Source organism: Alligator mississippiensis, chromosome 11 (genome assembly GCF_030867095.1).
Source record: "Alligator mississippiensis isolate rAllMis1 chromosome 11, rAllMis1, whole genome shotgun sequence".
NCBI lineage: Eukaryota > Metazoa > Chordata > Crocodylia > Alligatoridae > Alligator > Alligator mississippiensis.
In genome coordinates, this window is record NC_081834.1 from 30,991,138 (window position 1) to 31,003,550 (window position 12,413).

Genomic DNA, 12,413 nt, shown 5'->3' on the forward strand with positions numbered 1-12,413 from the left:
AGGTCTCTCATTCAACCCCTGCTAGGGTTATATTACCCTTCCCATTTCCAAGAGGGCTACCGCCCAAGCAGCTTCACTCACCCTCCGGGCTAACAGTGTCCCTACTGGAACAAATTCTGTCTCTTAGCACTCTGTCCCTCTGCAGGGCAGCTCTTCCTATTCCTTCAGGTGGGTCCATTTTTAATGCTGCTACATCATTATGCTCAAGTGGTCTCTCTAGGTCTAGGAGCTTGTCAAGTGCTTGTAAAAAATCTGTTACCAAGTTTAAGAGAGAAGTTGGGAGATCTGATTCTGATGGAATTAAGGCACTGCTGACAAAGACAGGTCGTGGTCCCATAAAAAACATGCTTCTTTTCCCTTTGAAATGCTGCATACTGCACTATCACATACTTTCCAACAAATTTCTGAATGTAGGGTGGAGAAGCCTCCTGGGACCCACCTTCAAGGCTCTCTTCCTTCCTTTAATTTAAAATTGCAAATGATAGAATCAAGCTTACTGAATCCCGTGCTACACTGTCAATGTACTCAGGATATATTTCAGAAATTAAATAAAATATAATTATTTTTAGCAAATAGAATAATATGAATTTAGGAAAAGGTCTGTTAGGAAAACAAATATATTTGTTTATGAAATAGCTTTCTTAAGTTTTGACAGTTAGTTTACCAATTAGTAGAATCATCTTCAATATGTATAAGTCTGTTTCTGGAAGCTGAAGTCAGTGAGTAAATCAGCATTCAACTTTTATGGAAAACACTAAGCCAGCTGCAGTATTGGGTTGCATATGTGCCATTGGCTTAATTATAATATAATTGCTCTACATTTTCTTCAAAAAAATAGCTTACTTTGGATGCTCTCTTTTGAACTAGAGATAATAAAATCAGTTGCTTTGATTTGTTTAAACTTTAAACTGATTGGTTATGTATCCTACAAAAGAAAAGATTTGCATTTAAAAGCGCAGTGGTCTCATTAAAATTCTTCTCAGGGATAATTAAAGAAAAGTTTTAGCAATAAGCAGCTCAAAGTCACTGAGACATTTCAAGCATGCTAAAATCAGAGAAACCAGTAGGTTTTTTGGATCTTTAGTCTCCTCCTCTTTCATGATGTCTTTATTTGAACAAACACCCAATTATTGTTGGTTTCTTCAGTGATCCAATCAGCTTATTTATGCCTGGCCCACACAGATCTTTAAGATATTTGTGACCAGATGTAGAGCTTGTCAGCATGCCTGACAGTGAAGAGACCCTCAAGAAAAAGTCACAAGATGAGAATGCAATGAATATTACAGAAAGCTATGAAAACAGGTACAGTAACTTGAGAATTTATACTAACAAACTATATCTCCAGTTTAGTATTTTTCAGGATTGAAGTCCTGATGAACTCCTATCAAGCCTGTATTTATCTAATGCTGACTCTACTATTTGGTACAAAATATACAGTCCTTTGTACAACATAAAAAGAAAACATTTTAAAAAATTTAAATTTTTTTAAAAATTTGACAGTGAATACATATTTCCATAATTTCTTTTGCCAACCTATAGATTGGTTGAATGTTAAACTGGATAGCATTATTCAATGCAGATGGTCTGTTCTTCGCATCCTGATTGTTCTCATGCAACACAGTCTGTTCAAGAAGTAACACAGACTGTGTCATCTTGTTGCTGTTCTCTTCCTATAAGAAATGGCCATTATGCACATTTGCCTTTATTATTTTTATTTTTTTAAATCCATGTATCTAATAGTAGCATTCACTAGATAGAATGGGGACTAATAACTGTAGAAATGAATGCATTAGAAATTTGAATAACAAGGGTAACCTGAACATGGAATGAAGATTTGTAGTTTTGAAACAGCAACAAAAAATCTTGAAAAAACGGGCATAAAGTTGAAAAAAGAATTGAAAATGAATCTAGCTTCTGGGAGACAGCAACTCCTCATTATATTGTGATTTTTTTTCAGTATATATATTTATGAAACAAGGCAAATGGTACTATAAAACTTGTAGCTGTAATCATAGTGCTAAGAGCCAGTGTGATTTAAGTTTAGAACTCCTGTAACAATATTCTTCAGCACATAAGGAATCTTTGTTTCCAATGGGCACTTTATTCTAAACTCACATGAACAAATCATTTTCTGCACCTAAAGATTTTGTGTTTAGATATGATTTCTTTCTTAATACTGTTCACTATCTTATATTCTTGCTTATGTTTTATTCTGATAATTGGGCTGCTAAAATATTTGAAGTGATGTTAGGAGTATTGCTGAAGCTGTAATGTAACAGGAAATATGTGAGAAGCAAAGTTTCTTTGATAATATATTTTATTGGGCCAACTGTATAGTTGGGAGAGATCTTAGGCAAGATGTGAGGAAGGGCATTTTGTGCCTAAAATCTTGTCTAAGATAACAACGTAAGAAGTGCCATACTGGGACAGACCAATGGTCCATCTAGCTCAGTATCCTGTTTCCGACAGCAGCTGAAGTGGATGCTATAGAGGGAGAGTGGTAAGCTGGATATATTTTGAGTGATCTGTCTCCTATTCAGTATACTTCCTGGCATCCACCATTATTGGTTTAGAGATGCCAGCAGCCAGAGGAAACATCTCCAACCATTCTGTTCAATAGCTATTTATAGGTCTATAGATTCAAAACTTTGAATTTTGGGAAAATAAAACTCTGTTATCCCTTTCAGGTAATGGAAGGAAATCAGAATAACATTAAATATGGGGTAGAGTTTCACCATGATCAAACTGTCTCAGACGGCCGGAGCCGACTTGAGGAGGATTGCTGATTACTCGGCTGTCAGGCGGGCTGGTGGATGGAGAGGCGGGACACAGCGTATTGGTTGCAAAATAACTTTTACTTTAACTTTACTTACGCCACTGGTGGCCGCAACACAGGTGGTAAGGTTGCTTACGTAGTTACAGGTAACGAGTTGCTTGTGTAGTTACAGGTAAATGGCGACCAAACGGACCGGCGAGTTTGTAGACAGAAACAAGCATGCAGGATGAAGGATACATTGGGAACAGACGGTGACGGGGAGATGTTGGAGGGTGATCAGTCCGCCAGCTTTTCTCTGCCACGTGGCAAAGTTCTCCGTACTCTACCACGTGCTCAGAGCTCTCCGACTTGGGCGGAAGCTGCACGGATTTTTATACGTTTAGAGTAGCCAATAACAGACTGCCAGGTGGGAATAGCTAATGTGGCAGAACGTACCAAATTTGAAAGTAACTGCGGTTATTCAGGGCTGTTCTATTGTGACAGGGGCACTCAACTCATTTGGTTATGACATGCCCCCTTGACCATGTCACAATAGACAAGGGAATTTGGTTACAAGTAATTTCTGTCTAGGAACTTGTCGTCTTGACAAGGTTCAAGTGGTAAACGGGTATATACATAAGCAGATAACTTTATAAATCGCCTTTTAACAAACTGTAAGATATAACAACCTATACATACGACAATGGCTATTGTAATCAATGGTAAACACAAGGCAATGAGGGAAGTCAACAATTGAATTAATTAAGACGAAGCACCCCATCCTATTTGACCCCTGGGACTTTCTTCATTCCTTTCAAACACCCTTCTATTTCTTCTACTGTCACCTCTCTTCCCAGATCGTCCCTTTTCTTCTTCTTTTAATGTACAGGTTCCTATAGAACCTTGCCTTTTGTTCCTTTACTACTTGCCCCCTTCTGTCATCATCTCCCTCATCTCTTTCCTCACGTTCCGAACCCTCCTTGTAAAATATCCACTCTACTCCTCTCCTTCCTCTACCCATGGTGTTCATGCCAGAAATGTTCTGTGAAGTTACGGACTGAGTTGTTTCCTCTCGCCTCGAACCACACGCTTACATTGAAGGGGTAGACCAAGGGTGTGAACACGGGGTTATTAACAAAAGGGGGAGCCGTAAGCACGCGGTGGGGTCATTTGTCTATGAGCCGTTAGTTATAGCTTTGGCTCGGAACGATAGAAAGTTCAGAACTGAGTTGGAGGTTTTGAAGTTAGCTTCCGTTTGTCGAGGAACCTGTCGGTAACAGCAGGAATAGAGCGACGACCCTGCTCACGACATATGAATAGGCAGCCATTGTGGCATTGACCCGGATGTGCTGCAGGTTGGTGCTCGGTGATTCTCGCGATCGGGCAGTCACAGATTGCCGCTTCGTCACCGCCGGGCCTGTAAGGGGACAAAACAAACGAACAGACAAACAAACAAAGAAAAGGGAGGCCATAATCGGTGAACAGCAGGGTGGCGAGTTAGCCAGTTGTGATGAGCTATGATGAGCGACCGGGTTTGATCGCCTTCTAGGAGCACAGAGTAGGTGCCAGGATACTGCTCGGGTTTGCAGATGACTTCCTTGTGCACTCGCGGATGTGGTTGACGAGGGTGTGGAACGGTGACCCAGACTAATTCGTCTAGGGGTGAGCTTCAGCTTCCATGGTTGGGGCTTTTGAAGCGCTGGTTCATCCCAGGGGGGCTTGTCTTTATATGAGGCGTTGTGTTGGTGACAGCGTTGACTTGGGTACGCCGTAGGACGTGGTTCCATCCCACCGGAGACTTTTACCGTGGGATCCATCAGGGCCTGTAGCCGTGGCATCTGGCTTAGCAAGTTTTCAGCCAGCTGACCGGCCAGTGGCCCGAGGAGAAGCCTGAAAGTCACGGCCTCTCTTCCCCCGTAAACCTCTACACATGCCTCAATACTGTCCAGGGTGGTTGGAACATCCCCGGGGCAACCAAGATGACGATGGGGCCACGGCGCGTTGCTCTGTGCCTGTGTCAGTCCCAACGGGTGTACCCTCGGGTTCCAGGATGCGTAGGATACTCCGATGATGGCCAGCAACAGCTGCTCTGTGGACGGGTTCGGCGGTCGTCCATTATGCCACGCATGAGATTTGTGGCACACTTGACCTGCAACAAGAGCTGGGAGCGGGATGGGCCAGTAGGCGTTGCCCGTTACCACGTTTAAGTCGGTGGCGTGCCCCCCACTCCATGAGGCTTGACAAGTTAGGAAGCTAGCCTCTTCCAAGTCTAGCAGGTCTGACCCAAATTCTACTACTAGGCGCCCCAGCCACATAGCTAGGGTTTCACCAGGTTTCACTTTTGATCCTCTGCACAACTCCTGCAATTCGCCCCGGGTGCGGGTGCGGTATGTTGTGGTAGTACGAGTTGCGCCCTGTGCATCAGTAACTTGCTTGACCAGTGCTATCGGGTGAACCACGGCCGGGAGAGGGTTAAACATGTCAGGCGGGAGCACTGGATGCATCTTTCCTCCCTCATGGGGGGGCGGGTTTTCTTTCTCCGTCACTTCGAAGGGCGGGCTGGGGGCGTGGCTGTCCGTTGGTGTCACTCCGGGGGGCAGGCTGTCTTTTGGCGCCACTCCAGGGGGCGGGGCCGTGGGCGGTGACGCAGCTGGCTCATCTCCTGAGGGAACTTTTGTGCCCTTTTTGTCTTCTCCTCCTGTTCCGGCGCCATTTTCTGGCGGCGGCTCGGAGCCCCTGGCCACCTGCTCCAGTGACTCCATGCTCGCTGTTCGCAATTGCATTTCTAGGTTGGCGTTTTCTCTCAATAACCCTGCTACCGTTCAAAATAACACGTTTATTATTTTTTCCTTGTTCCATTTTGGGCCTCCCCATTTGGCCACATGGCAGCCCTCGGTCTCTAGGTCTTCCTGGAGCTGGCCGAGGAGTTCGTAACCACACAATCCAGGCACTAAAGCCGGACAGTTAAACCAGTCCGGTGGGGTGGGTTCCCCTCCTTCCCTCAGGTACCGGGTGCACTGGGCAAACTCTTGAGCGGGGGTCAGATTTTCCGCCTTCTTCGCCTTCACCCCCGCTAGGGATAGGGTCAGTGTTTCATCCGGGGGCCGATAGCAAACCTGGTCACTGCCCATTACACACCCGAACGCCCTGGGAAACAGCTTTGCTCTCCACTCCTTCATGACTGCTCCTTCCCCTTTCACTGAGAAGTAGCCGTCAATGTTCCTACCATCCCCTCCTACCGCCTGGTGGTAGGCAATATGTGCCCAGAGTTCGTCTGCGTTTTCCCCGCGGCGGGTCCCGGTGCACCAGGGGCAGCACTCAATTAAATTCATCTCCACCACTGTGCTCTTAGATCTTGTTCGTGATGCGATGTCTCAGACAGCCGGAGCCGACTTGAGGAGGATCGCAGATTACTCGGCTGTCAGGCGGGCTGGTGGGTGGAGAGGTGGGACACAGCGTATTGGTTGCAAAATAACTTTTACTTTAACTTTACTTACGCCGCTGGTGGCCACGACGCAGGTGGTAAGGTTGCTTACGTAGTTACAGGTAACGAGTTGCTTGCGTAGTTACAGGTAACTGGCAACAAAACGAGCCGGCAAGTTTGTAGACAGAAACGAGCATGCAGGATGAAGGATACGTCGGGAACAGATGGTGACGGGGAGATGTTGGAGGGTGATCAGTCTGCCAGCTTTTCTCTGCCATGTGGCAAAGTTCTCCGTACTCTACCACGTGCTCAGAGCTCTCTGACTTGGGCGGAAGCTGCACGGATTTTTATACGTTTAGAGTAGCCAATAACATACTGCCAGGTGGGAATAGCTAATGAGGCAGAATGTACCAAATTTGAAAGTAACTGCGGTTATTCAGGGCAGTTCTATTGTGACAGGGGCACTCAACTCATTTGGTTATGACACAAACCACAGACTGGAGTGCCCGGGGGGAGGCAGGCAGGAGAAACACCTGGATACATCTCAGAAAAAGACAAGGGGGTGTTGAGATATCACCATGTGTGGGCGTGGGCCTTTGCGTCCCATTGACATTCTCTGGCTGCCTTCTTTCCCAATGCCAGCGCGAGTCAGTACAGTTGGGTCGGTCTTCCTCGCTGTTATCTTTCCTGCCACGACTTTGATGACTTGGTTAATTGGGGAGGGGTGATGACTCCCTGACTCAGAGCTGACCGTCAGTTGCCCCAGTGCCAGACCTGGTACACATAAAACAAAAAAAAAACCTCTTTGCAAAGGGAAAAAAAAATGAAACTTGTTGTCCATTCAGTGGTCCTCCCTTCGCTGCAGGAAATTCTGATGCTGCCTCTCTTCCCCTTGTCTTCAGTCAACACGTGCTTAATCGCCAGAGCCACGATCAAGCAAGTTTCTTGGGGTTTTTTTTTTCTCTTCCAGTAATTGATGTCCCACTGGCTCAATTGACTACCCTCGGCAGCCAATTAATGCAGAACTGTTTTTTTTTTCCTCTGAGCTCCTCTGAGCTCTGAAGACCTTGTGGGGCTATTGGCCCATTCCCAGGGACTGGGTTATGGGCAACAGACAGGCATTTACCTTCTCTGCCTGCCCCTTCTCTTTCCTCTACGGTCTTTCCTTGCTCCGGCTCCTGGAGCCAGAAGTAACCCACAGCAGCTTAATTAACCTAATCCACTTCACCTGGCAAGATGATAAAGCAGGCTTGTCCAACATACGGCCTGCGGGCCGCCATGCGGGCCACCAAGCCATTTTATCTGGCCCGTGGAGGTGGTGGCACCACAGAGTGCGGAGCCGCGGCAGCAGCAACGGCAGCGGCATGGAGCTGGCAGTGAAGGCGAGGCGGGCAGGGAGCACGGAGCCGTAGTGGCGAGGCAGGTAGAAAGCACGGAGGGAACGTGGCAAGGCAGGCAGGGAGTGCGGCGGCAGCGGGGCTGGCAGAGAGCAGGGAGGGAGCATGGCGAGGCAGGCAGGAAGCTCTGCAGGGCATGGAGTCGCGGCAGCGAGGCTGGCAGAGAGCGTGGAGGGAGCGCGGCGAGGTGGGCAGGGAGTGCTGAGGCAACAGGGCCGGCAGAGAGCAGGGAGGGAGTGCGGCGAGGCGGGCAGGGAGCACTGCGGGGTGCAGAGCCGCAGCGGCGAGGCAGGCAGAGAGCGTGGAAAGAGCGCGGCGAGGCGGGCAGGGAGCACTGCGTAGTCTGGAGCCGCAGCGGCAGGGCCGTGGTGAGGCAGGCAGGGCGGGCCCACGGGCCCCAGCTGGCAGCGAGGGGAGGGGAACTGCTTACCCCCGTTGGGCCTGGGGGAGCAGCCCCACGTGGGAGGCCAAGCAGCGGCCGCTGGCAATGCTGGCCCATGCCTGCCTCCTCACCACCCCGCTTCAAGCCAGCCCGGCTGCCCTTTCCTTCCCTGCCCTGCCCTGCCCCACAGCAAGGCAGCACCTGCTCCCCTGGGCACTGTGGCTCTCTGGGCCCGGCCGCCCACGTGCGAGGCCCTGAGGGGGCCGCTTCTCATGTGCTGCTGGGGATGGAAGGAGGCCAGCCGGGTCTGCACCAGCCAGCAGAAGTGGCAGCAGAGCCATGTGCCGCTTGGGACGGGACGAGCCTGCACCGGTCAGTCCCGAGCAGCACACGGCTCTGTCGCCACTTCTGCTGGCTGGTGCAGACCGGGCAGGGCTCCTCCCATCCCCAGCAGCACATGGGAAGCCGGCTTCAGCTGCATGTTGCTTTTCCTGGCCAGTGCCAACCTGGTTCTGCCCAGGCGGGTCCTGCAGCACCATGTCAACCTGGGCATGGCACCGGCAGGCTGGGAGAGCCCCAGGTTAACCCTGGCCTGGTCCCGCAGCTTCTCCAGCACCAGGTCAACTTGGTTGTAGCCAAGCGGCTCCTGCAGCACCATGTCAACCAGGCATGCATGCCATTTCAACCAGCATCATGTCAATCCCTGCAACTTCATTGGTGTCAAAGGTCACATGACATCACTTCCTGATATGATACCACTTCCTGTGACGTCTTTGAATATGGCTCACTGGCCCACTGGGTGATAAAAAGTTCGTGATCCGGCCCCACATTCAAAAAGGTTGGACACCCCTGTGATAAAGCTACACCGGGGTGGATTGGGAGATCCCCTCAGAGCGTGGCCATGCCACTGTGGCTGGGTAGACTCCCCTGGCCAGGGTTCTTCTCCAAGTACGTACTCTTGATCTTTTCACATACCTTCCCCTTTAACTCACCGTTAAGTGGATCCTCTTTGGGAACCAACGGGGACAACTTTGTCTCTGAGTGGCCTTGCTCCACTGACTCCTCTTCTTCGTAGCATCTCAAAAAAAAATTGGCAACTGTATTAGTTTTCCCTGGCTTATACACAATATTAAAGTGAAAAGGTTACAAAGTCAAAGCCCATTGGGTGATGCACGCAATGTCCGTCTGTTTAGTTTTAAGCCACCTCAGCAGGGTATGGTCGGTTATCAGGGTGAACTCGTGCCCTAGCAAGTAATATCAAAAATAGTCAACACCCCATTGTATGGCTAAACATTCACGTTTGACCATCGCATACCTTCTTTCCTGTGGATTCAGCTTCTGGCTGGCATAGGCTACAGGCCGGGAGATTCTGTTAGGCCCCAGCCCAAGTCTGGGTTCGTGCCCGGTATGCAAAGGCCAATAAAGATACCAGGGGTGAAAGTATAAAAATGATTTATTGCTAGCAATAAAAGGTTCAAGCGGAATAATCTCCCAAGACAAGCACAAGCACATTCAATACTGAGCCCCTTATATACCAGAGGTTGAATCTTCATAAGCATCCTTGTTTGCTAATTGGTTATAAAGGAGTGACGCAAGGAGTTCTTTACTGAGCATGTCTCTATACCTGTGTTTTAGCTATGTATCTCATTAACGTACATATATGTTCCATTAGCATATATCTTCCCCGCCTCAGGGTGTGATTTTTAGTATTTTAATGAGCTCTTTGCTCCAGTACCTCTGATTCTGTTTTTTTTCAAGCTTCCTCTATCTAAGACTGTCTGCCCCTTATCATTGCAGATGGGCATTCGACACACAACATTCACTTTTGCTTAGGCTTTGCATAGTAGTTTCTAGGTCAAACCTTACAATTCCATCGACTTCCTTCAAAAGAACAGCGCCTAATGCTCTATCAGAGGCATCCATCTGTAGGATAAAAGGTGATTCAAAGTCTGGAGTTTCCAACACTGAGTCCTGACATAAGGCCCTCTTTGTCTTTGCGAATGCCTGCCTACTCACGGTATCCCATTTAAGGGGGCCCTTATTCTTTCCTTGCAACAAATCAGGTAAGGGTGCTGTTATTTCTGTGAATTGGGGTATAAATTGTTGATAATACTCCACAAGGCCTAAGAACGCCCTAAGTTGCTTGCGGCTCTGGGCTGGAATATAATGATGCGAGGCTTCTACCCTGTCAGTCAATAAACGAATGCGTCCCTGACCCACCATAAACCCTAGGTACTTTACCTCAGCCTTACCCAGGACACATGTTTTCAGGTTGGCCGTAAGCCCGGATTGACGTAATTATTGTAGCACTGCCCTGACTGCTTCTAAGTGCTCCTCCCAACCCTGTGTATATATCATCTATGTAGGTGGCGGCATATTGCTGATGTGGGGCCAACACCCATTTGATTAACCTTTGAAAGGTAGCCACTGCCCCGTGTAACCCAAAAGGCATCCGCCTAACTTTGTATAAGTCCCATGGAGTGCCAAACACAGTTTTGGCCATATCTTCCCTCCTCAATGGCACCTGTCAGTACTCTTTTGCTAAATCCAGGGTTGAGATAAACCTGGCCTGTCCCACTTTCTCCAACAGCTCACTAATCTGAGGTATGGGAAAGGCATCAAAGCGTGATATGGCATTTACTTTCCTGAAGTCCACACACAGCCACAGTGACCCATCGAGCTTAGTCACCACCACAGTTGGGCTGTGACATGGACTTCGGGACTCCTGAATGATGCTTTGTTCCAGCATTTTAGTAATGTGCGTATGAACGGGCCTCATATCTATGATGTGGGATCCTCCTCCATTTTTCTCTGATGGTCTGCCCCACAGGGGTTATCATCTGATGGGTTATCCCTCTAGCGCACCCTGGAGTCTCACTAAAAGCACCACTTTGTCGGGATATCACCGTGTGTGGGCGTGGGCCTTTGCGTTCCATTGACATTCTCTGGCCTTCTTTCCCAGCACCAGCGCCAGTCAGTACAGTTGGGTCGGTCTTCCTCACTGTTGTCTCACCTGCCATGACTCTGATGACTTGATTAATTGGGGAGGGGTGATGACTCCCTGACCCAGAGCTGACTGTCAGTTGCCCCAGTGCCAGACCTGGTACACATAAAACAAACAAAAAATCCTCTTTGCAAAGGGGGAAAAAAAATGAAACATCCACTCAGTGGTCCTTCCCTCACTGCAGGAAACTCTGATGCTGCCTCTCTTCCCCTTGTCTTCAGTCAACACATGCTTAATTGCCAGAGCCTCAATCAAGCGGATTTTTGGGGGGTATTTTTTTTCCTCTTCCAGTAGTTAATTCCCTGCCGGCTCAATTGACTGTCCACAGCAGCCAATTAACACGGAACTGTTTTGTTTTTTCCTTTGAGCTCCTCCAAGCTCTGAAGACCTTGTGGGTCTATTGCCCCATTCTTGGGGACTTAGTTCTGGGTGGCAGACAGGCATTTACCCTCTCTGCCTATCCCTTCTCTTTCCTCTACCGACTTTCCTCGTCCCAGCTCCCAGAGTCGAAAATAACTCCCAGCAGCTTAATTAACCCAATCTGCTTCACCCGGCAAGATGATAAAGCTACGCCAGGGTGGATTGGGAGATCCCTTCGGAGCGTGGCCATGCCGCTGTGGCTGGATGGACTCCCCTGGCCAGGGGTCTTCTCCAGGTACGTACTCTTGATCTTTTCACATACCTTCCCCTTTAACTCACCGTTAGATGGATCCTCTTTTGGAACCAGTGGGGACGACATAGGCAGGCAAGGTGCTTTGGGTAGATGACTGTGATATCTTTTATTAGGCCAGAGGTTTTCAACCTTTTTGGATCAGTGTACCTCCGGTGGTTGGACATGGAGCAGTGTATCCCCAGCGGCTGGACATGGAGCATGTGGGTGCATGCGGCCAGATGCGGAGTGGCATGAAAGCTTCCCCTGCATCCAGATAGGCAGGCAGCGCCTGTGTGACCATGCATGGTGGTGCATGGCGATGCTCTGTCCCTGCCTGCCCGCGCATACCCCTTAGGGCCTTCTCAAGTACCCCCAGTTGACAACTGCTATATTAGACCAACTGAATAGTTGGAAAAATGTTCTTAGCAAGCTTTCAGGTGCCTTGCTAATAAAAGATATCACATCTACCCAAAGAACCTTGCCTGCCTATTGTCTAACTGAGGTATTCTGGAGATGGCTTTCCTACCAAACATGAAAGCTGTGATCATTTTAGCTGGGATAGTTGGTAAAGCCCTCTCAGTGCAGCATATTTTTCAGGAGTGAGAGACATCAGTAAATTTTGCACTAAACTATCTGTTTTCAAAATGTAAGTGGGATTTAGTGGAGAAGGGAAATGGCTAGTGCTAGAATGCTTTGCTGCATTAGCTACTCAAAATTCTGAGAAAGGGTGGGTTAAGATTATTAAAGCTAGAGAGTGGGAGTCTAAGATATTAAGATACTATTGTCATCTGAAACCTTA

The 12,413-nt window shown here is 48.4% G+C and overlaps 1 protein-coding gene across 1 annotated transcript in view; it reads left to right on the top strand.

The window, feature by feature from the left end:
• Positions 1 to 1,185: 1,185 nt before the first annotated feature.
• The window catches only part of ACSBG1 (acyl-CoA synthetase bubblegum family member 1), an 84,607-nt gene continuing 73,379 nt past the window's right edge, over positions 1,186 to 12,413 (top strand). The window contains exon 1 of the mRNA XM_014605949.3: positions 1,186 to 1,302. Coding sequence (XP_014461435.1) covers positions 1,223 to 1,302 — 80 coding nt within the window. The 5' untranslated portion in view covers positions 1,186 to 1,222. The remainder of the gene's footprint in view (positions 1,303 to 12,413) is intronic.